We start from the raw sequence: 27,124 nt of genomic DNA, 5'->3' as shown, positions 1-27,124 counted from the left end.
GCCAAATTCTGATCTAGGTCCTTTCCTCTGATTCCCAAGCCTTTGCTGTGCCTTCTAGACTTCCTCCTCTGTGGTCAGGAAACTCCTCTATATCATCAACCCTTCTTAGACCTCCTTGTCTTATGTGAAACGGGGTAGTTTTCCTGAGGATACCTCTTTCTCTGTAGCCTTTTTCAGTGGTGTGGTAACCCTTTTCCCTTTGTATTTCACATATTTCAGCACCAAGAAATGGATGGATGCTTTCTTTGCTCTTGGTTGCCTCATCTGGGCCTTTAATACTCCTTTCTCCAGCTAAATTCTTTGTCCTTTGAAGTTCATTTTTCTAATCTTTCCCGGTTATGTTATAGCCCTCGGATTGATTGGTTGGAGTTCTTAGTTATAAATTTAAGTCCTCCTTCTGCTGGCAATCTTAGTGGTTTGATATCTATGTGGATGAGTCATCCAAAACCTTGGCCTCTCAGTTCCTTGACTTATGTATCTATAGTGACCATTTTCTTCACTCCCCTTCAGCTATATAGGTTGGATCCTGGCCTTTGGCATTACCAGAAATGATACCACTTTTGAAATCTTGATTATAAAATTCTATTCCACTTGGCTTACCTCCATCTACTCTGTTTTTCAAGTTCACTACAGTTTTCTGAGTCTTATCCGTTAATAGCGTAATACCCTCTCCGTTTGTCCCATCAGCCCCCTCTCAGCCTTGGGCCTGGATTTTTATTGCCTAGTATTCAGTTGCTCCTCAGCGCATACTCTTTAGTTCTCTCCTTATCTTGAATGAAAGCTGATGCCTTCTCTGTGTTCTCTGTTGCTTCATTCAGACGTTATTTCTGTCTTCTTTGCAGACGATAATCACCTAACTGAACTTCAGTTTAAATTCATGGTCATACCCTGGCAGTTTTACTTAGTTTATTTAGTAGATGTGTAATCATTGTGTTGGGCTTCCCTGTTGGCTCCGTGGTAAAGAATCCACCTGCCAATGCAGGAAACATGGGTTTGGTCCCTGGGTCGGGAAGATCCCCTGGAGGAGCAAATGGCAACCCCCTCCAGTGTTCTTGCTGGGAAATCCCATGGACAGTGGAGCCTGGCGGCCTTTGGCCCGTAGGGTTGCACAGAGTCGGACGTAGCAACTTAGCACACGTGGATTGATTAACAAAAATGATGATGATGTCAGTTGACAGCAGTAATATTAATGTCTGTTCTTATAATGCTTACTAGTTCAAAGCTTGATTATATGAAAGGTGGTCTCATCCATATCACTAATAATCGTGTCTGTTACAACCTTTTACTTTTAACATAGCTAAATCACATATTATATATATTAATTTCTTATAGTAACTGAAGTAGGCAGGGGTAAACAGTCTTATTATAGTATTGTATATGATATTGAAGTTAGTGATTTGCTAAAGGTATCATAGCTAGTAAGCAGTAGAGCCAGACTTGAGCCTAACTTCTTACTTGAAGTCTCTGTATGAGAACCATAATGAACGAGTTATGTGTTCTCAGGAACCACATCAGTGGTTCTCAGTCAGAGATGATTATTCCCCTCAGGGGATATGTGACAAACGTGGGAGACATTTTTGGTTGTCATGACTGGGGAGGGGAAGTGCTGCTGGCTTCCAGTGGATAGAGGCCAGGGAGGCTGCTGAATGTCCTGTAATGCTTAAGACAGTTCCCTCACAAGAAAGAATTATCTGGCCCAAAATGTCCAGAGTGCTTCTGTTGAGAAACTGTTGTACAGTAATCATTGAAGACACAGGACAAAGATTTGAAATTTTGTTTGCTAAGATTTTACGGATATGTAGCAGATGAACACCAAACTTCAGTTTATTCACATCTTCAACTTTTCTTAGATTTGGGCTCTGAAGCTCAGTAATAGTCCTACAAACAAAATATATACTCTGAATCAAGAGAAGTTTGGAGATGCGATGAAATCGAAGATTGGAACAAATCTTTACTGCTGCCTATCAGTAAAATCTTTCAAAGGGGACTCCTGTTTAAAGACCTTAAATTTATTTTCCTTTTCCTCACCAGATTGTTTCCCAGGGGGTGTGCATTGGGTGTCAGTTGGGAAACAGGACAAATCCGGGCTTCTGATGAAGCTGCAGAACCTTTGCGCACGGTTGGATCAGGATGAGAGCTTCTCCCAGAGGCTTCCACTTAATATTGAAGAGGCTAAAGACCGTCTCCGCATTCTGATGCTGCGCAAACATCCAAGGTACAGATGGTCGTATTCAGTTGATGTGTGTAGTCCCAGTGAGACTTAACTACTGACATCTGGAGAACATCATAACCTTTTCTTGCTCTTGGGTAGAAGATTGAAAAAGAACCATTGCTTTTCTGCTCTTTCTCTTGTATTAAAAAAAAAAGTGGTTGCCACTGTTGTTTGCATGATACCTGCCGTGTTCTCTCTTGAATACCATTGTAGGCTCTTAAGAAATATTTCCTAAGTAGGTGGTATTTATTAGAAAAATGCAAATGTTTTACCTTGAAACCATTATTTCTAATAGATTAACATAGAACGAAGGACAGAATAAATGTAGGCAACTTGTGAAAGATGGAGTCAGGAAAGATTTTTGTTTAATGGGATCCTTCTGCTGTGTTATTTCAGTTTTTGGGTATGCATGTAACTTTTCTACTTCCCTATACTTTAATGGTTTCTTTTATTTCAATAATTTATTAAGTAAATACCATTATAATTATGTTCCAGGAAGTATTACTAGCTATTTCATAATTTTCATTAACCAGAGGGAGACAGAAGCGTAGTTGTTGCCTTTGGTTTCTGTGATCTAGCAGCCCTTCTTTCATTTGTTCATTTAACCAGCATTGAGTGTTGTGCCAGGTTCTGGGTCAAGTGCTACAAGTACAAAGATGAATAAAGCATTCCTTGTGAGTGTAACATTAAAATGGGTGAGAATTTAGGTAATGGCTGTGAATTTTTTTTATTGCCCTGATGCACCAAATGATGCTATATGCTTTCGTGTGTAACAGTGGCTGGAGTATGGCAGTGATTCCCAAATTGGTAAGAGGATTCATATCAGGATACTGGGGGAGAGGAATTATTTTTGGAAAAAACCTCCTAGTGATTATGATCGTATTCACTACAGAGAGCAAACTCCCTTTTCTCTGGTTTCTTTAGTAGATAACTATTATCTCACCTTTGCCTTGATAGTCACTAGTATCTATTTTCATGGAGAAATAGGATTGAGACCACTAACCACTTCCTCTTTTCTTGCTCGGTAACTTCTCCTTAGCCCTACTTTCTTTCTCTGCAAAAATAAAAATGATTTCTGTTTAGGAAAATACTGTACCCGCTGTCAGATGTATCAGACCGTGTTATGTAAAGGCAGCCATTTTGTTTCTCAGCATCATTTTGGCTTATGCTTTTGTCGTTTTCCAACCTGTGTGTGTTCCTAGAGTCTGTTTTTGTGTGGTACAGAAGCAGAGTGCCAGCCGGATAAAAACCCTGGTGTGTGATTATGCTGTCAGGTTTCAGTTGTGTTTTTCTCTGTTTGTTCTGGTGAGGATAAAAGTGTGTTTGGAGGGGCCAGTTAGGAATTAGCACAGAGGTTGTTTGTCATTATGTGTAAACAAATTGATTTCTAGCGCACTAGTGTACCAAGTGAAAAATAGTATTCGCTGATGCATTCTGTTAGGTTGGAACATATGAAACTGCTAGTTTTGTAGGTGAAAAATGATCAAATATTGTTATTGTTCTGTGATGCTTTCTAATGCTAACCTACGCCCAGTTCTTGTTTTGTTTGGATGCTTAAAGTCAGAAAAATCTCCTTGTTTAGATAGTTCTTTTTAGACGCTAGGGGGCTTACTTCTAATATTTACATGGTATTCACAGTTCTCTTTTTGTAAGTCCCTTAACTTTAATATGAAGTGATTTGGGGTAGAAAGAAGGAGAAGTCTCTAAATCTTTTTCTTATTGGTATATTGTATAAGGGATACCAAAGGAGAGAACAAACAATAGAGACATCTTTTTAAAAAAAATTTTTGTCAGTTAAAAAACAAAACACCCTGACATACTCTTTCTTTTTTTTTGAAAGGAAGTTTAAAATAAATTTCATTAGTGGCTCAATACAGTTTTTTTCTTATTAAGGTCTTTATTGATCTTGGATGATATTTGGGATCCTTGGGTGTTAAAAGCTTTTGACAATCAGTGTCAAATTCTTCTCACAACCAGAGATAAGAGTGTTACAGATTCAGTAATGGGTAAGTATTATTAATTTTCTTTTTATGATGATTCAATTACATTTAAATATGTGGCATACCAAATTGCTTACTATGTCTTGGTGATTTTGCAGGTCCTAAATATGTAGTGCCTGTGGAGAGTGGTTTAGGAAAAGAAAAAGGACTTGAAATCTTATCCCTTTTTGTTAATATGAAGAAAACAGATTTGCCAGAACAAGCTCACAGTATTATACAAGAATGTAAAGGTATAATTATTTATTTTGTGTATGAGGGAGTTATAGAGATATTAATTTACCCTTTTGTGAGTTAAGCTAATGAACATGACTATTTATTTATTTATTTACAAAAGTAGGATACAAATTCTATTCAAGTTCCCATAGACTATAAACTGGGAGACACTGGGATATATCCAGGGACATAAAGAAAAGTACAAAATTTCGTGGTCTAAAGATAATGAAATCATACAGAGTCTGTTCTCTTAATGGTGTGGAATTATGTTAAGAAATCAATATCAAAAGATATGTGAAAATAACCCACATATCTTTAAGTGCAGTGTGACATTTACCAAGAGAGATCTTTGACTTAGTATTGAAAGTCTCAATAAAGTTAGAAGACTAAAAACACAGAGGGTGCCTTTTCCGGCGGTGACAACCTCCTCACGAGAGCATGCCTCTTGCAAAGTATCTTCTTCATCCGTCTCCAGAAGAGGAGAAGAGGAAACACAAGAAGTGCCTGGTGCAGAGCCCCAATTCCTATTTCATGGATGTAAAATGCCCAGGATGCTATAAAATCACCACCGTCTTGAGCCATGCACAAACAGTAGTTTTGTGTGTTGCTGCTCTACTGTCCTCTGCCAGCCTATAGGAGGAAAAGCAAGGCTTACAGAAGGATGCTCTTTCAGATGGAAGCAGCACTAAAAGCACCCTGTATCAAGATGAAGGGGAGACCATCCCAATAAACAAGTGTTGGATAAAAAAATAAAAACACGGAGGGTGATTGCAGAGAAGAAAGTATTTAAATGAGAAATTAATACCCAAATGAGAAATTAATATCAAAGATACTCGAAAAAAATCCTATGTATTTGGTAATTAAATGTCTATGTTTAAATGATGGGTGTATCTAAGAAGCCATGCAAGGAAAATTAGAAAATATTTGTAATAGAATAAAAGTGAAAAGAGAATTTACCAGTATTTGTTGCATGCAGCTGAAGCTGTTCAATGCAATTAAATACAGTGTGGAGTCTTGAATAAGCTATGAAAACAAATGATGGACATTAGCATAAAATTTTGTGAAATTTGAACAAAATCTGTATTTTAGTTAATAATACTGTCACATGTTAATTTCCTGTTTTGTTTTTTTCCACAACGGTATTTCTTTATCTTCTCAGAATTGGATTAGAAGTTTCAAGCCTCATTTTTTTTTTAAATCACTAATATAATACATTTTCTAGACTTTTAGCAGTAATTGTTGTTGTTCAGTTGCTCAGTCGTGCCTGAACTCTTTGCAACCCCAGGGGCTGCAGCACTGCCAGGCTTCCCTTTCCATTACCAACTCCCAGGGCTTGCTCAAACTCAGATCCATTGATCTGAGTGATGTCATCCAACCATCTTGTCCTCTGTTGTCCCCTTCTCCTCCTGCCTTCAATCTTTCCCAGCATCAGGGTCTTTTCTAATGTCAGCTCTTTGTATCAGGTTGGAACTTCAGCATCAGTCCTTCCAGTGAATATTCGGGATTGATTTCCTTTAGGATGGGCTGGTTGGATCTTCTTGCAGTCCAAGGACTCTCAAGAGTCTTTTCCAACACCACAGTTCAAAAACAATTCTTCAGTGCTCAGCCTTCTTTATGGTTTAACACTGTTGGACCCTGCATGACTACTAGAAAAGCCATAGCTTTCACTCTGTGGGCCTTTGTTGGCAAAGTAATGTCTCTTCTTTTTAATATTCTATCTAGGTTTGTCATAGTTTTTCTTCCACAGAGCAAGTGTCTTAATTTCATGGCTGCAGTGATTTTGGAGCCCAAGAAAAAGTCTCTCACTGTTCCCATTGTTTCCCTATTTGTTTGCTATGAACGGTGGGAATGGATGCCATGATCTTCGTTTTTTGAATGTTGAGTTTCAAGCCAGCTTTTTCACTATCCTCTTTCACTTTCATCAAGGAGCTCTTTAGTACTTCTTCGCTTTCTGTCGTAAGGGTGGTGTCATTTGCATATCTGAGGTTATTGATATTTCTCCTGGCATCTTGATTCCAGCTTGTGCTTCATCAAGCCCAGAATTTTGCATGATGTACTCTGCATACATGTTAAACAAGCAGGGTGACAATATACAGCCTTGATGTACTCCCTTCCCAGTTTTGAACCAATCTGTTATTCCATGTCTGGTTCTAATTGTTGCTTCTTGACCTGCGTATAGGTTTCTCAGGAGGCAGGTAAGGTGGTCTGGTATTCCCGTATCTTTTTAAGAATTTTCCAGTTTGTTGTGATACCCACAGTCAAGGCTTTAGCGTAGTCAATAAAGCAGAAGTTGATATTTAGCAGTAATACTAGATGCCAAAATACATGAAACTACAGCAAAGTTTTGAGTGAATATGAACTAGAAATCTAGCATTCTATTCATACTAAGTCAAACAGGTGGAATCAAAATGTCACAAATTTTTGAGCTAGGCAAAAATTCATAATTTTTATAAAATATATATTAATGCATACTATTTATGTATACAAAAGCTTTTCTACTACACTTGATAAAGGCTTGAGAAGACTACAAGAAAAAAGATGAAGAAATTGGGAAACATAAACTAAGTGAAGTGGAGCACCAAATATGAAATAGAAAAAATGAAAAACTAGATAAAAGTAAGAGGTCATCACATAGTCCAGTTGTTTTTAAATATGGCTTCTCATTAGAAATACATCTGGAGCTTTGGAGAAAAACAATACCTGGGCATTTGTATTTTTCAAAAAATTCCTACAGAATTCTGATATGCATCTGAATTTTAAAAGTGATTACAGGTTTTTCTATTAAATGGTAGTTTTAGTGATAATAGAATTCTGTTATTTGCTGTTGACTAATCATGATACAGTGGTATTAAGTGAATAATAGTTACATAATTGCAACAGTAAAAGATGTTTATCAGTTTTCACAGTCAATAGCCAGATGAAAAATAACAGATAATTGCAATTGAGAGCCATAGTGGAAACACGATTAACCTAACAACATAAAGTAATTACATAAAATTTGGGGGGTTATGTAGAATGACATGGTAAGTGCAAGTGCATACATGCTCAGATTTTCATCTGCCCAGCCAGTCTATGTCTTTTGGTTGATGCATTTAATCCATTTACATTTAAAGTAATTATTACTATATATGATCCTATTACCATTTTCTTAATTGTTTTGGCTTTATTTTGTGTAGATCTTTTCCTCCTTTTGTGTTTCCTGCCTAGAAAAGTTCCTTTAGCATTTGTTGTAAGGCTGGTTTGGTAGTGCTGAGTTCTCTTAACTTTTGCTTGTCAGGAAAGCTTTTGATTTCTCCATCAAATCTGAACAAGAGTCTTGCTGGGTATAGTATTCTTGATTATAGGTTTTTCCCTTTCATCACTTTAAATATATTGTGCTATTCCCTTCTGACTTGTAGTTTCTGTTGAGAAATCAGCTGATAACCTGATGGGAGTTCCCTTGTATGTTATTTGTTGTTTTTCCCTTGTTGCTTTTAATGCTTATCTTTATCTTTAATTTTCGTCATTTTGATTACTGTGTGTCTCAGTGTGTTCCTTCTTGGGTTCATCCTGCCTGGAACACTCTGTTCTTCCTGGACTTGGTTGACTATTTCCTTGCCCATGTTAGGGAAGTTTTCAGCTATTATGTCTGCAAATATTTTCTTGGGTCCTTTCTCTCTCCCTCTTATCCTGGGACCCTTATAATGCTAACATTGGTGTGTTTAATGTTGTCCCAGAGGTCTCTTAGGTTCTCTTCATTTTTTTTCATTCTTTTTTGTATATTCTGTTCTGCAGCAGTGATTTCCACCATTCTGTCCTCCAGGAAATTTTTCCATCCTTATGCCTCAGTTATTCTGCTATTGATTCCTTCTAGTGTATTGTTCATGTCTGTTCTTTAGTTCTTCTAGATCTTTGATAAACATTTCTTGTGTTTTCTCCATTCTGTTTCTGAGATCCTGGATCATCATCACTATCATTATTCTGAATTATTTTTCTGGAAGGTTACCTATCTCCACTTCATTTCATTGTTTTCCTGGGGTTTTATCTTGTCTCTTCTTCTGGCACATAACTTTTTGCTTTTTCATTCTGATGAACTTTCTATAATGTAGTTTTTGTTTTGGAGGCTGTGGGATTGTGTTTCTTCTTGCTTATTCTGTCTGCCCTCGAACATGACAATTTATAACTTATGACATTCAGAAACTTTACTAGAATATTTAGTATTTTAAATTCTTCTCTGTTGCCATAAATAGATAGTGATATTTTGTTATTCATTCATTAATTAAAATAATAGTTAATGAAGACACGTATGTTATGCATGGGGTAAGATGAAGACATGGCCTCTGCTATCAAAGAATAAAAAATATAGTGAGTCAAGCTTTAATTTTTTTTGGTTGGGATTTTATTTCTTTTATTTTTACTTTCTGGCCATGCCTTGTGTGGAGAAGGCAATGGCACCCCACTCCAATACTCTTGCCTGGAAAATCCCTTGGATGGAGGAGCCTGGTAAGCTTCAGTCCATGGGGTCGTGAAGAGTCGGACATGACTGAGCGACTTAACTTTCACTTTTCTTTTTCATGCATTGGAGAAGGAAATGGCAACCCACTCCAGTGTTCTTGCCTGGAGAATCCCAGGGACGGGGTCGCACAGAATCAGACACGACTGAAGCGACTTAGCAGCAGCAGCAGCAACAGCATGTCTTGTGACTTGTGGGATCTTATTTCCCTGAATTATTTTGCAGGGACAGAGCCCGTGCCCTTGGCAGTCAGCATGGAGTCCTAACCATCAGGGAATTCCCATAATTTTCAGTCTTATCCATTTAATGGCAAATCTTAAGCATTTTTCTGTCATTAAAATCTTTTGAAAAAAATCTACCAGTGGCACAATATTGTGATATACTTTAATTTATTCATTCATTTCCCTGTTATTATTTAAAATTTTTTACTATTTTGAGCCATGCTGTAATTAACATCCTTAAATGAAATAGTTCTTATTTTTAGTGACTTCCTTAGAATAAATACTTGAAGTGAATCCAAGAGTTATGTATTTTGAGGCTTTGGATAGCATGCAGCAAAAATTCTTTCTTGGAGGACAGATTGATTCTTAATTTGGTGGTAATTTGGAAATGATACAGTATTAACACAGTGTTTTTTTTTTTTTTTTTAATTTTTTAGGTTCCCCTCTTGTAGTGTCTTTAATTGGTGCACTTTTACGAGATTTTCCCAACCGCTGGGAGTACTACCTCAGGCAACTTCAGAATAAGCAATTTAAGAGGATAAGAAAATCTTCATCTTATGATTATGAGGCTCTAGATGAAGCCATGTCTATAAGTGTTGAAATGCTCAGAGAAGATATCAAAGATTATTACACAGATCTTTCCATCTTTCAGAAAGATGTTAAGGTGCCTACAAAGGTAATAGACGGATCAACAATCTTTGTCATCCCCTTATTTGTGGCATGTAAGCTTTGGCTTAGTACTGAGGATATTGTTACAGAGGATATTAGCAAGATAAAACCTGTATGTCTGAGGAGGTACGGTAGAGGATGTAGAAATCCCACTACTCTTAGTTTCCTTCAAGGACTTGGTGTTGAACTCAGGTGAGTTACCTGTTTCTCAGTGATTTTCATGAACCTGGAGAAATATTTGACTTCTTCTGAACTTTCTCTTTTTTATCTTGATGAATATTTGAACTTCTTATCAAATGGAGATATTATTCAGGGCTTTAAATACATGATTTTTTTTTGTGTTAATCTCTTATCTGCAATCCTGGTTCACTGTACATTGTGGCACATTAAATGCTTAAAATGATTCCTAGGTGTTATGTATCCTCTGGGACTTGGAAACAGAAGAAGTTGAAGACATATTACAGGAATTTGTTAATAAGTCTCTCTTGTTCTGTGACCGGAATGGAAAATCATTTCTTTATTATTTACATGATCTGCAAGTGGATTTCCTTACTGAAAAGAATCGCAGCCAGCTTCAGGTACTTGCATCTCTGTACATGCCTTTTTTTTAAGTTTTATTTTGAAATGATTTTATACTTATAGAAAAGTCTTATAGAATTTTAGTGTAGGAAATAGTATAGTTTCTATGTGTATACCTTTACCTAGCTTCCCTCAATGTTAACATCTTACATAACTGTAATAGAGTTATCAAAGCCAAAACATTAACATTGACTAAGTACTGGGACTCACTTTCCCTGGAGAAGGGAATGGCAACCTACTCCAGTGTTCTTGCCTGGGAAATACCACAGACAGAGGAGCCTGGCGGGCTACAGTCATGGGGTTGCACAGAATCGGACATGACTGAGTGACTAACAAGGACAAGAAAAGAACTGTTAGCTGATACTTTATTTGAATTTCCCAGCTTTCCCATTAATGTCCTTTGTGTAGATCAGATTCACTTGTTTCTCATATTACATATTGTCCATTCCTTAGTTTACTTAAATTTAGGACAGTGCCTCAGCTTGCTTTCTTCTGTGGTCCCTTTGGAAGAGTACTCACCAGGCATTTTGTACAGTGTTCCTTGGTTTGGGTTTGTCTCTTGCTTTCTCTTGACTAGAGCAAGGTTGTGTATTTTTGGCAGTAACACTACAGAGGTGCTGTGTGTCCTTCTCGGGGCATCACACCCAGGGTGTTGATAATGGCTTCCCAGTGATAGCAGCACTGGTTACCTGGTTAAAGTTTCTCCACTGTAAAGTTACTGTTTTTTCCTTTTGTAATTAATGTGTATCTTGTGGGGAGATTCTCTGTACCTTTTCTTTAATGTATAATTTTATTTATTTTGGTCTTTGTTTCTTTGCATGGGCTTTCTCTAGAGTTGCAGCAAGTGGGAGCCACTCTTCGTTGCTGTGCATGGGCCTCATTATGGTGGCTTCTCTTGTTGTGGAGTATGGGCTCTAGGTATGCGGCCTTCAGCAGTTGCAGCACGTGGGCTTGGTAGTTACAGCTTTCGACTCTGGAGCCGAGGGCTCAGTACTTGTGGCACATGGGCTTAGTTGCTCAGTGGCATGTGGAGTCTTCACAGACCAGGGATCTAACCCATGTCCTCCGCATTGGCAGGTGGATTCCCACCCACTGTGCCACCAGGGAAGTCCTGTACGCTCTTAAATAGCTTTGGAAGGTGGAGTTTCTGTGATGCCTGGGTTATGAAATTGCTTCTGTCTTCTGAAATGTTTCATTTGGGTTTCAGGATCTACACAAGAAGATGGTCACTCAGTTCCAGAGACATCACCGGCTGCATTCTCTTTCACCAGATCAGGAGGACTGCATGTATTGGTACAATTTTTTGGCCTATCACATGGCCAGTGCTAATATGCACAAAGTAAGATGACTCATTAAGAAACATTATTTTCTTCGTTCTGACTTTTATTTTGTCTTGAGAATTTTCTTTTATTGGTAAAAATAGGGTTATATTCTATGCAAATAATTTAGTTTTTGTTAACTGTTTTTACCTGCAGGTACCTTAGTAACTGCAGTAAGTGAACCCCCTAAAAATTAACTCTCTTCATATCAGTAACTATCTTTGTGGGTGATATGGATTTGTTTTTAAGTTTTGAGAGGAAATGGAGGCTGGGAAAGTATATTCATTCAGTAAATGTTTATGGAGTGCCTGTTGTGTACTGGTATTGTTCTTCATTATGAACAACATACCATGGGCACAAAGTCCCTGCTCTCATTGAACTTATATGCTGGGGAGATACTGATACAGGACAGATAGATTTCTACTATGTCAAGGGAGAGTAGGTGCTCAGAAGAAGGAAAAAGCCTTCTACATGGAGAAAGGAAGTGATGATTTTGGTGTTGGGATCATTGTGATTTGCTGAGAATTTGATGTGTATCAGAAAGAGGAGTCAAAGATAACTTCAACTTGTGCAGGAAAGATTGGAGTTGCGGTGAACTGAGATGGGAATAGCTGTGGGTCAGACAAGTATTATTCCAAGGACGATGGGACGGTTAGGAACTCATTTGGAATATATCAAGTCTGCTGTGCATATTAAGATATCTGACAGAAAGTATTGAGCATATAGTTGGGTATACCAACCTGAACCTCTGGGGAAGGCTGCACAAAATTTGGGATAAAATTTGGGAATCATCAGCACATAGATGCTATTTGAAGTCCTTTCAAAATGTTAACATTTTAGAAAACGTATGTACTTTGAATAAGTTTTCTATGCTGAGGTATATCGTCTCTTGATTATGAATATGGTGTATTGTAGCCTACTTTTTTCCACCTTGCAAAATCGTTTGTTTAGTAATCAACATTGAAATGATGGTATTCCAATAAATATCTATCTATGCTCTAATTTACTTAGCCAAACTGTAGTTGTTGAACATTTAGGTTTTCAGTTTCCCCCCCCCCCCCCCTTATGATGATGTAATGAAATTCTTGTTTGTCTTCATACCTGTATTATTTCCTTTGGAAATGCCCTGAAGTGAAATTACTGGGTCAATGCACCTTTTAAAAACATTTGACATGTATGATAGTGTGATAGGATTCAGTTCCTTTCATTTTTTAACCTTTTTTCCCCTTGATTTTTAAAAATAGTGGCTTACTTTCTTTGGAAAACTGAAGAAAAAACTAAATGAAGATCATAGCCCTTGCTAATGCTTTTGTCTGTAGATTTCTAGGTCATTTTGCTGCTCAGATACACCTGTTGTTTAAAACCAGAATGGGATCTTGATAGGAATATAGTCTTATATTTTGTTTTTTCTAGTTAATTGTATTTTATGGTTTTTTTTTTTGTCAGTTTATATAGACTGATATAATTTTCTTTCGAGCTAACATTTTTTATATACTTAAAAATTATTTATTTGGCTGTGCTGGGTCTTAGTTGTGGCATGTGGGAGGATTTAGTTCTCCAATCAAAGATTGAAATGGGGCCCTCTGCATTGGAAAGGCAGAGTCTTAGCCACTGGACCACCAGGAAAGTCCCAATAATTTTTTAAACATAATTTTTTAAAGCTGTATACTGTTTAATTGTATAGCTACATTATGTTTGGTCAGTTGCTTCAGGGATGGTTAGATTACTTAAGCACACGTGACTGGCTTATTTTCTTAGGACACCTTTGTAAGTGTAATGTTGGGTTGATGATGTATACAGCTTGAATTTTAATGTAGATTGCCAAACTGTCCTCTAGAAGAGTGCTCTGATTTACATCACTGCCAGCAGTGTACAAGAGTGACCATTTCCTCTGATTCTAGCTAATATTCTTATCATTCCTTTTAATCTTTTAAAAATCTGATAATAATGAAACGTAAATGTTTGTTGTTTCCCTTTGATTATTGGTGAGATTCATGACCATTTGTATTTTTTATTTTGTGAGTTGGCTCTCATCCATTGCCTTTACCTATTTTTCTGTTGGAGTGTTTGTCTTTTTCTTGTTATAATTTTTATAAGAAAAGATACTAAGTTCTCATCTACCATACATTTGTAAATAAATTCTTTTCCTGTTTTATCTTTTGTCTTAAATTTTATTTATATTGGTAATGTATTGAAGATTTGAGCTTATATGTAGTTAAATGCATCACTGTTTTTCTTTCTGATATTTTGTTTTGGTGTCATGTGTATGAAAATTTCCTTCACCCCAGGGTTACAAAAATAGTAAATATCTGTATCTTCTGGTGGTTTTTGAAGTTTCTGTTTTATATTTAAGTCTTAATAGTCCAACTGAAATTTGAGTTAAGCTGTGAGGTTCATTTTCTGTTTCTTTGGAATTATTAATGATATGTTCCTTCTTGTCCTTAAATTCTAGGTATCTGCTAAGTTTCTCTCAGTAGTGTTAGGGTAATGATGGTAGATTTAAAATGCTTTGTTTTCTTGAATAGAGCTCCTGATCTTACTTTTTTTGTTTTTAAAGGAACTGTGTGCTTTAATGTTTTCCCTGGATTGGATTAAAGCAAAAACGGAACTTGTAGGCCCTGCTCATCTGATTCATGAATTTGTGGAATACAGGCATATATTGGATGAAAAGGTATATATTAATATTAAAAAGAAGTCCTTAAAGGACATACATTTAATTCTAGATTTAATATTGGGGATGAGCAAAATAGAAGAGGTGAAGAGCAATAATTTCCTCACTTTAATCTTGATTAGTCTCATTATTTTATCTACTTTCCTACTGGGAATGTGGATAGGATTGAGATTTGAAAGCTGGGAAATAAAGTGTTCAGTGATTTATTTTTTTTTTTTAGGAAAAAGAATGTGTTAGAGCAGTACTTTGATAATGAGACTTTTTTTACCCTGTGTTTAAAAGTCTGAAGAGGATCACTGTGTATTTGTTACCTAATGGTTGGCTATTTAATTTTAGCTCATAGAGAGAATATTTAAGCCTTTAAAGTGACAAGATCACAGAAACAGAAAAATGTCTGATCTTGGCTCTGGTTATGTTTCTAAGCAATTCGATTTTGTTCATAGGATGGTACAGACTGTGAGAATTTCCAGGAGTTTTTATCTTTAAATGGACATCTTCTTGGACGACAGCCATTTCCTAATATTGTGCAACTGGGCCTCTGTGAACTGGAAACTTCAGAGGTTTATCGGCAAGCTAAGCTGCAGGCCAAGCAGGAGGTCGATAACGGAATGCTTTACCTGGAGTGGGTGTAAGTAGGTTAGGAGAGAAACCAGAGGGAGCAGAGCGCTGACTGTGTCATTATTTCTCAGGTAGCGAATACATTCACTCCAGGAAGATTTAACTACTTTGGAAAGGGCTCAAACTTTTAATAAGCATTCTTTCTTATTGAAAAGTTCTAGAAAAGTAACCATATGTTTTCAAAGAGTCCATTGAAATAGATGCTTGCCTATAAGTTGACTTTTGACAAGTCATCTTAAATATTGCTATAAATGCTTTGCTTAAAAATACATTGTAGTAGTGAAGAGCATTGTTTTTGAATCTACAAACCTAGGTTTGTGACTCAGTTCTCGAACCTAAGAGTTTTGTGATTTTTGAACAAGTTAACAGGTTACTTTCCTTTCTCATACATCAAGTAGTGATAACAAAGCTTTAAAATAAGTTCTGTGTTTGTGACAGTTTAAATGAGATATTGGATATAAAGTGATGAGTACTTTGCCTGGCATAAAGCCCTTATTGGGCTTCCCTGTTAGCTCAACTGGTAAAGAATCCATCTGCAAGCAGGAGACCCAGGGTTGATCGCTGGGTCAGGAAGATCCCCTGGAGAAGGGAATGGGTACCCACACCAGTATTCTTGCTTGGAGAACTCCATGGACAGAGGAGCCTGGCGGGCTCTGGCTCTAGGTTGCCTGGGCTTGATTCCTAGCTCGTGCAGTTTTTTAGTTGTGTATTATTAGAAGAGAGTTAACTCAGCTTCTCTTGCCTAGTGGTACTATTTCATAGCATTATTGTGAGGATTAAATGAATGTGTGTGTATATGTAAACATGAATTTGTAGGTTGCTTAGAACAGTACTTAGATCTTAGAAGGTGCTCCATGAATATTAGTAGTTGTTGTTAAGAATAAGTAGCATTTACTATTTTGCCTGGCTTATATAGTTGGTATAATATATACAGCTGAATTTGTGTCTTAGTGACTAAAATAGAATTGTAGTACTTGGTCTCCTAATCAGATCGGCATAGATTTAGTTCTTGTTCTCTTTTGAATTGTTGAGTTTGTTATTATTTTTTCTTTTTTTTCTCATTTCATCACTTGTATTTCAACCCTTTGATGCTTAGTCATTTATAGCTGTATCATTGTTTTTTCTTTTTTTCTGGCTCTGTGGCTTGTGAGATCCCAGTTCCCTAACCAAGGGTGGAATCCGTGTCCCCTACAGTGGAAGCATGGAGTCCCACCCACTGGACTGCCAGGGAATGCCCTTTATAGCTGTATTTTTTTTTATTAATAAATTGATTATTTTTGGTTGTGCTGGGTCTTCGTTGCTGCATGCTTTTTCTCTAGTTGCAGTGTACGGGCTTCTCATTGTGGTGCTCCTTGTTGCAGAGCACGGGCTCTGGGTGCACAGGCTTCAGTTGTTGCGGCTCTGGGGCTCTAGAGCTTAGACTCAGTAATTGTGTTGCACAGGCTTAGTTGCTCCACAGCATGTGGGAGCAGGGTCAGGTGTAGAGCTCACGTCTCCTGTATTGGCAGGTGGGTTCTTTACTACTGAGCCACTGGGTAAGCCTTAACTGGGTTTGACCAGGTCATGTTCAAAGCAGCTTTATTTTTCAGTACTAGAAAGCTGCTCTGTTCTTTCTGTAGAAAGTTTAGGTTCATATAAACTTAACTGAGTTTCACCTTTCAAAGAAATCACTTATTCATAGATTCATTTGTTCTTTATTACTTTTTGGCTATATGTGCATCATTGTGACTGGCAGTTTCCAAATTTTGAGAAATTGAGTAGATAGATAGTGGAAAGTAGTTTCTTAATCTTATTCTCTGAACTTTGCTGGTAACTTACCTGTTTATCCTCTGGATTCTCATCATTCTAGTTTTTGTAGCTTGTTTTTTTATCACTTCTAGTGAAGTTTAATACTTCCTAGGCAAGATTTAAGTCTGATTTACCTTTGTGTTCCCTTTTTTCCTTTGGTCTATTTTGTGTGTGACACTTGCTTAGAATAGGTATCGTTACTTACATTTACATATGAGGAAAAGGAAACTTACTGGCTTACGTTATTTGTGTACGTTTACACATCCAATAAGTAGTAGAATTAGGGTGGCCTTTTAGGTTTATCTGACTCCTAACCTTTGACTCTTAAGGTGATACCATTTAACATACTTACTCATAGTGACTGGGGTGTATATGTGTGTGTAATTCAGACACTTCTAATACTTTCCCCATTTTAAGTATGTGCATTACATTCCTTTATCCTTTAGCCCTGTAAAGTAATATAATATATATAGTAGTGGAATAGTATTTAGTAGATTAAGATACAAAGAAAATGACTTTTTTCCCCCTCTATATTGGAATAATTAGAGAAGAGCAGTTTTAAAGTGCATATCATAATGGTGGGTGTAATGTCATATTTTAGTTAGGGAATGAGCTTCATTTTGGTATAACTCTTTCCTTTTAAAAAAAGATAGGTTTTTTTTTGAGGTTTTTCCTTTCATAATGTTTTCTCTGCACATGTTGTTATTAAAGTATCAGAGGAAGATAAAAAATGACATCTATTTGATTAACTGGATATTTATAATACATGATAGGTTGCTTGATACGGGGTAACTTTTATCTTGAGATGCTGCTTGCTGTTATGCTTTTTTACTTCAGGTGATCTCCACTGTCATGTACATGTTGGTAATGTAAGAGTTTTTTATTTTTTGGAGCATAACTGTGTTAAAAGAGTTTATTATGGAAAGAAAATGATTACTTACATTCATTTGGTTTCTGTTCATTTTCTCCTTATATTTAGAAACAAAAAAAACATGAAGAACCTCTCCCGCTTGGTTGTCCGCCCCCATACAGATGCTGTTTACCATGCTTGCTTTTCTGAAGATGGTCAAAGAATAGCTTCTTGTGGAGCTGATAAAACTTTACAGGTAAACCTCTCTTTTGAGAAAAATTGAGTCATGTACCTAATACTGGGTGTATTTTTTCTTTTTCTTTTTTGGCCATGCCACATGACTTGTGGGATCTTAGTTCCCCAACCAAGAATTGAACCTGGGCCCTGGCAGTGAAAGTGCCAAGTCCTAACCATTAGACTGCCAGGGAATTCCTATGTGCATATTAGAGTATATTTCAATTCTGAAACTCAAGAAAATTATACATTAGGAGTAGAGGAACATTGAGATCTCTTGAACATCTTATGAAAGATATCTCTATAGATTTAAAAGATATGGTGGTGTGTTTTCATAATTTTAAACTTGCCAAGTGTTGTAGAAGTGCCTTTTACCTTAGCATTCAATTACTGTCACCCATGTGCCAGCTAAGGGTAATGAGGAAATGATCACTGTTAAAGGACAGAAGGATGTCATAGTGCAGTGAACAGGGCTCTGATTAAAACATGCTGATTAAATCAAATACCTGTTTTGTCACAGGCTTGGGAAAATTTCTGACTGTAAATAGGAATTGGACTAGACTATTTCCTAAGATGCTTGAAGGTGCTTTCTTTAATTTTTCATTTGTTTTCAGACAGCATGATTGAGTGTTTTTCTTTAAATTGGTATTGAACCTTTTGATTTTGAAGGAAACAAAAATTAGTTTTGAAACACTTAAATTTAAGATTACAAAGGACTTCCCTGGTGGTCTAGTGGCTGAGACTCCACGTTCCCAGCTCAGGGGGCCCAGGTTCAATCCCTGTTTGGGGAACTAGATCCCATGTGCTACAACTAAGAGTTCACGTGCTACAACTAAAAAAGATCCCACATGCCGCAAGTAAGACCTGATGCAGCCAAATAAATAAATAGTATTTTTTAAAAAATTAAGATGGCAAGGCTATGATTGTAAGCCTTACTTCTATATGTGTACTTGATTACCACTTGTATTGATTTGGCTTTTGAGCCACAGAAAGCATATTGAATAATTTGTTTTCTGTTGATTGTTAAGAATTTGCTAAGCTGTTTTCAAGAACTGAAGCTGTCCTGTCAGTTCTTTTTATTGATGTTATAAACATTTAACAAGGGACAATTTTCTTTGTTATGTTAAGGCGTATGAATTCTGACAAATTTTGATTTTTTTGGATTGATATTGCCAAGGTTCACTTCTCTTGCAAAATAATAGTGATTAAGATCTTTTAAACAAATATTTTTTATTGAATGATGACCCATGGGTAAGCAGTTATAGTAAAAAGATCTTATTGTTGTGTGTATAGGTATTCAAAGCTGAAACAGGAGAGAAACTTCTAGAAATCAAGGCTCATGATGATGAAGTGCTTTGCTGTGCATTCTCTGCAGATGACAGATTTATAGCAACCTGCTCAGTGGATAAGAAAGTGAAGGTATGGAACTATTTTCTTCTTGAGTTGTAACCACCATAAAATTCATTTTCTTTTTCTGTTACTGAGGGACTAGAATAAGTTGGGTTAAAGGACTCTTGCCTGTTTATTGACTAACTTGAGGCCAACCAGTTTTTATCCATTATAAATTAATGCTGTCTAAAATTTTTTATTTATAAGCACTAGCAAAAATGCCTAGGTTGATCAGCCCATGATATTTATCAGGCAGCTGGGAAAAACAATTTCAAATTAATGAATTTGCCTGCCATTTATTGATAAGTCTGTGAGTTAAATATCAATTGAAATCTCCAAGTGTATTGTGATCGGAAGTGTTGTTGCAGAAAATTATTGTCTGAGATTGATTCCTGTTGTAAAATATATAATCTTTGAAATGCAACCCAGATTTTTTATCTTTTTGAACTGTCTTGTATTCAGTGCAAAACTAGATGAATAAACATACTAACAATCAGGTTACTAGTCTACAAAGTAAATAGAGAAAAGAAAACCCATTGATTTTTACCTTTAATTATTTTTTTGTCTCTTACTCCTAAATTTGGCTTTAAGCCAGAGCATTTATGTGGAATTTAAGAGAACCTGAAGTCTAGAGAAATGTTTTATTTGACAAATGGAGGGAAATCGTCATTGTAGGCTTTTTTCCAAAAGGGGTGTGGAGTGCTGAATCTGGATAGGTGGGGTGGGCCTTAGTGGACCTGGGAATATGAAAGTGACTTGAAAGTTTTCCTGAAGTTTGCACCTACTTGAAGAGGACCTTGGAGTGTCCAGGAAAAATCTACTTCTTGATAGATTGGACCCTATGTGGCTTTACAACCAACCAGTTAGTTTACTTTGTAGCCTCTATTCTGAGTCAGACTTGGAGTTGGCCATTCTGTGCTGTTCCAGAGTCAGAGCTATGTGGCTCAAGTTTCTGTTTGTAAGAAATTTAAAGCAAGAGGCTGAAATACTTATTGAAGAATTTTGAAATAAACTCTTTGGACTTCTGGGGAGTGCTTTGAGAGGATAAAACAAAATGCTGTGGAACGGACATTAGTACCTCTAACAGTCCAAAGCCCAGTAAAGAATCACTAGGTAATTTATTTCTTTTGTTTCTTCAATGGAGCAGATTACTTTCATAGTAACCATGAAGACGACTTCTTGAGAACTTAACACTGCGTGAGGCTTTATACTATACACTTACTCATATTACGTTATCCTTTTCTCACTACATCTTGCTAAGTGTTGATCCCATTTTACAGATGAGGAAACAAGTTCAGAGATGAAGTCACTTGCCCAGGCTCATATTAACTAATACCTAGTGGAACCATGATTGGAGAAGGAAATGGCAACCCACTCCAGTGTTCTTGCCTGGAGAATCCCAGGGACAGAGGAGCCTGGTGGGCTGCTGTCTCTGGGGTCGCACAGAGTCAGACACGACTGAAGCGACTTAGCAGTAGTAGCAGCAGTGGAACCATGATTGAAAGCTGGGTTTCCCTAGCTTTTATTTTTTTTCCCCACTTACACATCTGCCTTTACTTATTTATTAGTACCTTGAAGTCAGCAGAACACTTGTCAAGTTCTTTGTCATTCGACACCATGAATTGTGGAAGACAGGTGCAAGTATTCCCATTTTTCAGAGTGGGGAGCGGAGATGCAGGTAAATTAAGGACTTGACTAGGTATACCCAACTTAAAAATGGTAGAGCTGGGCCTTGGACTGGCTGTGATTAATTTTTCTGATCTGAAGTCCATTATCCCATCCCCTTTATAACACTTTTCTGCCTGCTATCATTCATTTGAACTTGTGAAATCTTGCCCTTGAAAAATTTAATGTTTTGCGTTACTTGCAGGTAATTAAAAAAAAAAATTCTAGCAAAATGCTGACATTTTAGGGAAGGGGGAGGTATTCATTAGCATCATGTCTGACTGGGAAAACCTGGCAGACAGGATGGATAACATCTGCAAAACAGCTCACATTTGCTTTGCTTCTCTATATTCCCTTTGAAAATAAGGTACTTGTAAACTTTATTCTCTCTATTCTCTTCAGATTTGGAATTCAATGACTGGGGAACTAGTGCGTATCTATGATGAGCACTCAGAGCAAGTCAACTGCTGCCACTTCACCAACAACAGTAATCACCTTCTCTTAGCCACTGGTTCAAATGACTACTTCCTTAAAGTAAGTGTGAATGAGAATCATGTAGATAAATTTGATAGATAGAACATCTCCTTTGATTTTTTTTTCATATATTGTGTTAATCAAAGATCTTTTGGTTATAGGGATAGAAACTTTCATATTATCTTAAGCAACAACAGCAAAAAGAATGTTACTGGCTCTTGAAACTGGAAAGTATGGAAGGAGCCTGTCTTCAGGCATAGCTGATTCCAGATGCCTGAACTCCATTCTCAGGCCCTCAAACTCCTCCTGCATCTCTGGATCCCATTTCCCTTTGTGTTGACAGGTGTATTCCATCTGTATGGTGGGAAATATGGGTGTCCTTGGCTCGGGTGTGCATGGTTACTGCAGCTCATAATCACAGGCTCAGGGCCCGTGGCTTTCCCATAGAGAAAACTGTTGTACGGTATATCCTTGTAGCTTATTTTACACGCGATAGTTTGTACCTCTTAGTCCCCTGCCACTATCTTCCCCTCCCTTCCTTCTCCCCACTGGTAACCACTAGCTTGTTCTCTGTATCTGTTTCTTTTTTGTTACATTCACTAGTTTGTTGTATTTTTTAGATTCCACATATAAGTGATATCATACAGTATTTGTCTTTCTCTGACTTAATTAAAATTAGTGCTTTTCAAGATGGAAAATTGTTTGGGATAGATATACAACAGATATCTGTGAATAACTTTTGACGTTTCCTTTTAACATTTTGTAGGATGAGGAAGTTCATATTTCCTTTTTTTAAATATAGACAAAATTTTCTAAGATGTGGGAAGTGGTTATTGGTTGGTCAACCATTTTAATTAAGGACAAGTTTTACTTTAAGACCTGTCGTTCCACACCTGCATTTCCATGAGGTCTGTTAGAACATACTTCTTGTGCTTTTTGAACTGAGAGAAATCAATGAAAAGATGTGAATCTGAAGTTGCCCCCATGTAACTTGTGTTATCTGCAGATTTGGGTTTATCTAGGACTGGGATTAAAGGAGCCCAGGGATGGAGATGGACATAAGGATCAGGACTTACCTCATTTACTGATTATTCCCAAAGGATTTTTACCGAAATTAATTTTGGGACATAAAGTATTTCTCTTTCTTTGTTTAACCTAGGTAGCATAAATCACCAGAGATGACTGTTGCCTCTTGTTTACATTTTTTATACTTTTCAGACATACCCCAAAGGAGAAAGAATAATCATGAACCCCGTGGTGTCCATTGCCTAGCTCCAACAATTATCAGCATTTTGCCAATCATATTTTATTCCCCTACCACATCCCATTTTTTTTGGACTAAGCATTTTATAGCAGATCCCATCATTTCACTCAGGATACTTTGGCGTGTATCTCTCAGGTATAAAACATAAATAGCATGTCTTTATCATACCTAGCATAATAAACAATTTCATAGTATACCTGGTCCATATTCCTTTTTTCTTATTAGTCTCAAAACATGTCTTTCTGCCATAGATTTGGGCTTCCCAAGGTGGTGCTAGTGGTAAAGAATCCGCCTTCCAGTGCTGGAGATGTAAGAGATGTAGGTTTGATTCCTGGGTTGAGAAGATTCCCTGGAGAAGGAGATGGCAACCTACTCCAGTCAGAATCCAAACTTCAAGTGGCATTTGGTTGATAGGTCTCTTAAGACACTCAGTTATTCTGTAAACGTTCTCCTTCCTGCTTCCTCTTTTTTTTACGCCACTGATTTGTTAGAGAAATTGAGTCAGTTTTCCTGTGGAATGTCCCACATTCTGGATTTGGTTGACTGCTTCCAGGAAGGGTTGTTTAACTTGCTGTTCTGATCCATTATGTTTGCTGTCAGATGAGTCTATATTTATCTATACAGTCTTTATATTTTTGAATCATTTTCTAGAGTGTTAATAGATTTTAGCCTAGTTAGTAGACTCAAGGTTTGTATCGGGAAATCCTAGCAATGACCATTTATAGAGTTGGATAACTTAGCATCTCAAAAAATTACAAATAAAATGTAATTTATTTTACATATTACTTATTATAGAGCTGAATAAAAAAATAATTTCAAACTGCTTTGTTAAAAATAAGCAATGGCTAGTTTAGTGCTCAGATGAAAGCCTAGGTAAGTCTTCAGTTCCCTTAGATTTAGGTGCTAAGCTAAGGGCCGCCCCATTACTTGTTAGTTACATGCTCACCTTTATGTTTGACACCTTTGTCAAACTGAATTGAACATATTCCTATAACTGGAAAAGCTTAAGTGGGAGGGGAGGAAGAACTTTACATGATTTCTAACTTTTCCCCATTCAGTGGTAATGTTTCAGTTATCTTTTTATCTTTCTCAAATAGCTCTGGGATCTGAATCAAGAAGAATGCCGAAATACCATGTTTGGCCATACAAATTCAGTCAGTCACTGCAGATTTTCACCAGATGATCAGGTTTTGGCTAGTTGTTCAGCTGATGGAACATTAAAGGTATGGTTTTGTTCATTGTTAAAGTGAGTTTTTGTAACTGTATTATCTTATGCTTGGGTTATGGAAATAGGTTTCTGTTTTTCACATTGCTACAGAAAGCTGCTTCCTTCACCTTCCAGGAGCATTTTTAATGTAATTCCTTGTCATAATGATTGTTTATTAATGGTTTACTACCCTGTGCTTTAAAGTTCGTATAATTGAAATTCTTTAGTGTTTTTAGAAATGTGTTTATTTATTAATATTTAGTTTTGGCTGTGCTGGGTCTTTGTTGCTCATCCAACTTTTCTCTAGTTTTGGCAAGTGGGGGCTACTCTCTAGGTGGGGTGTGTGGGCTTCTCATTGCAGTGGCTTCTCTTCTTTTCCTAGAGCATGGGTTCTAGGGCATGGGGAATTCAGCAGTTGCAGCTCTTGACCTGTAGAGCACAACCTCAGTAGTTGGGGCACATGGGCTTAGTTGCTCCACAGCATGTGGGATCTTCCAGGATCAAGGATTGAACCCTCATCTCCTGCATTAGTAGGTGGATTCTTTACTGCTGAGTCACCAGGGAAGCCCAAGTTCGTTATTTTAAGCATTATATTAAATTATGATTTTTATAAAACCTTTTGAGCTCTATGGTATCAAGTTTGTAAAGTTCTTGCTTTTATTTATCATTCGCTTATTCTGCTTTTTATGTTCCTGTATTCCTGTTCTTGAGAAATCATGGGGGGAAAGTCAGAGCTAGGAAAAAAAAACTTATTCAGCCTCCTGAAATTTATAGTGTTTTTTTTCTTTCCCTTTAACAATCTTTTATTTTTTTATTTTTTTTTAATTTTATTTTTTCCATTTATTTTTATTAGTTGGAGGCTAATTACTTTACAATATTGTAGTGGTTTTTGCCATACATTGACATGAATCTATAGTGTTTATAAAAAAACTAAAATTTTAAAATCTCCACCTTCTCAATAAGATCCTAATGCCACTTTCTTTGCCGTTTCCTGTCTCTGCCGTTATTCTGGTCTTCCTTTCGTGTTGAATCCAGTCCTTCTTTGACTCCCTCATCTCCCTCCCATGCTGTAGTGTTTGCTCTGGTTCATGGTGTCAGACCCTCATGTCTCATAGCAACCTTCTGCAGTATATTTCCATCTCTCTCTATCTCAACACATAGCTGCTAGATGGACTCTCTACCTCTGTTTTCATTTTGCCTTTTTTAGCTGGAACATGAAAGTACCAAGTTCTCAATTTTATAAACCCAGGCTCATCAGACACACCTCTAAGGTCTTCACCTTCATCATTTTTATCTCTGTTCCTATTCACTACATTAATTGTCACTTCTGGGCATGATAATTTTGGGCGCTTATTTCAGCTACTGTCCCTATATATGTGTTTCATTAGTCTTTTTGAAATTTTTTTTTTTTGCCTCCAATTCACTTGTCTGTAGTTTTTGATGACCCTCAACTTTATAAATTTAACACACAGTAAATGCAAAGTCTTCTTCAGAGAGTGTTCTCTTATAACATCCATCCATCTGGTTGTGAGAATATATATACATATCTATCTACCTGTATCTGTATGTACAGATGGAAACTGCTTGATCTTCTGATTTCCGCTTGTAAATTAAAAAATATATATATTTATTTTTAAAAGTTTTTGGCTGTGTCGGGTCTTGATTGCTGCACGGGCTTTTTCTCTAGCTGTGTTGGGTGGGGGCTACTCTCTAGTTGCAGTGTGCAGGCTTGTCATTGCTGTGGCTTCTCTTGTTGCCGAGCATGGGCTCTAGGTGCATGGGCTCTAGGTGTACAGGCTTCAGTAATTGCAGCACATGGGCTCAGTAGTCGTGGCTCCCAGGATCTAGAGCATAGGCTCAGCAGTAGGCCCATAGGCTTGGCTGTTCTGTGGCATGTGGGATCTTCCTGGACTGGGGATTGAACCCATGTCTCCTGCATTGGCAGGGGGAATTCTTCACCACTGAGCCACCAGGGCAGCCCTCCACTTATGAATTTGTTGCACGGTTCAGTTTAGTCATTTTCATGTGTCTTCTGTTTCTTTAATAAGGTTAAATATAGGTTTCTTTGATAAGGTTAAATATAAATAAGATTAAATATGACCTGCAGAGACCTTGTCATCTTGTTGTAACTCTCTGAAGTTCATTGTACACAGTTGTACTCAAAACATGTGCTCAGTAGATTTTCTTGGCATGTACCTCTTCCAGGGAAATACTTGAACCCACCAGGCTCTGTTTTACTTGTTAGAATCTCCAGAGATCTGTTAATGCTACTAGGTGACTTTTAAGTTACAGCAAGCTAAACTCTCTTGATGCTGATCCTTTGGTTGAATCTTTAACCTCTCTTTATTGACTGAGGATATCTCATTTTTGTATAGATTACTTCAGGGCATCTAGGGATTTTCTGGGTAGAACATTACTTTATAGAGTTTCCTAGCATTTAGTAGATGTTGGGAGCATTCTTAGAACATTCAGATAAACGGATTTGGCCTCTGTGACATGTTCTCTGTAAATACCAAATATCTGTGTCTTCTTTGGGATGATCCATGTCGGAGGTTTTTCAGAGGCCTGGTGAAGGCAGCACTCTTATGAAAGGTTCTTTCAGTCCTATGAGTTTTTGGTTTTTACTTAGAGAATGACTTCAATTTTTATATCTCAAGGCAGGTTCTCCTTTTATCTCCATTGCTAATTCTAAGTTCTGGGAAGATTCCATTATTATTAGGTTGTTTAATGTTGAAGAAAGTTGTGAAACCAGGCCATTTATCTGTTTAACAATTTCAATTTGAAAAAAAAAAAAATTTCAATTTGTACAACTCAACTAGGCCTTCTTTGCTGCCAAGTTTGTTCGCTGAATTGAATTCACGATAGTGCTTGTTCCAAACCTTTCTTGTTGTTCTTAAGCCCCCAACCCTATCACTATATCTCTTTCATTCTATGGAGATAACCTTACCTCATACCTATTCAGAAGGTTGACATCACCCAAGAGCTACCCATCATGAGCTCCCTCAGAAATTGCCATAAAAGACGCTACATGCTAAGACACTTCAGTTGTGTCTGACTCTTTGTGACCCTATGGACCATAGCCTGCCAGGCTCCTCTGTCCATGGGAATCTCCGGACAAAAGTACTGGAGTGGGTTGGAGTGCCATGCCCTCCTTCAGGGGATTGTCCCCAACCCAGGGATCGAACCTGTGTCTCTTATGTCTTCTGCATTGGCAGGCGGGCTCTTTACCTCTCGCGCCACCTGGGAAGTAAAAGGCTCT

General features: G+C 37.2%; 1 protein-coding gene and 1 pseudogene across 3 annotated transcripts in view; both read left to right on the top strand.

Annotated features, from left to right (window-relative positions):
- The window catches only part of APAF1 (apoptotic peptidase activating factor 1), an 83,947-nt gene that overhangs the window by 11,658 nt on the left and 45,165 nt on the right, over positions 1-27,124 (top strand). For all 3 annotated transcript variants that reach the window (XM_043881107.1, XM_043881105.1, XM_043881106.1), the window contains exons 5-16: positions 2,032-2,215; positions 4,106-4,218; positions 4,311-4,442; positions 9,576-9,814; positions 10,218-10,385; positions 11,594-11,725; positions 14,263-14,376; positions 14,820-15,004; positions 17,762-17,888; positions 19,160-19,285; positions 21,323-21,454; positions 23,756-23,881. In XM_043881107.1, coding sequence (XP_043737042.1) covers positions 2,032-2,215; positions 4,106-4,218; positions 4,311-4,442; positions 9,576-9,814; positions 10,218-10,385; positions 11,594-11,725; positions 14,263-14,376; positions 14,820-15,004; positions 17,762-17,888; positions 19,160-19,285; positions 21,323-21,454; positions 23,756-23,881 — 1,778 coding nt within the window. The remainder of the gene's footprint in view (positions 1-2,031; positions 2,216-4,105; positions 4,219-4,310; positions 4,443-9,575; positions 9,815-10,217; positions 10,386-11,593; positions 11,726-14,262; positions 14,377-14,819; positions 15,005-17,761; positions 17,889-19,159; positions 19,286-21,322; positions 21,455-23,755; positions 23,882-27,124) is intronic.
- LOC122680120 lies at positions 4,701-5,580 on the top strand (annotated as a pseudogene).

Source organism: Cervus elaphus, chromosome 22, assembly GCF_910594005.1.
Source record: "Cervus elaphus chromosome 22, mCerEla1.1, whole genome shotgun sequence".
Taxonomy (NCBI): Eukaryota; Metazoa; Chordata; class Mammalia; order Artiodactyla; family Cervidae; genus Cervus; species Cervus elaphus.
This window is presented reverse-complemented; position numbering and strand designations above follow the sequence as displayed.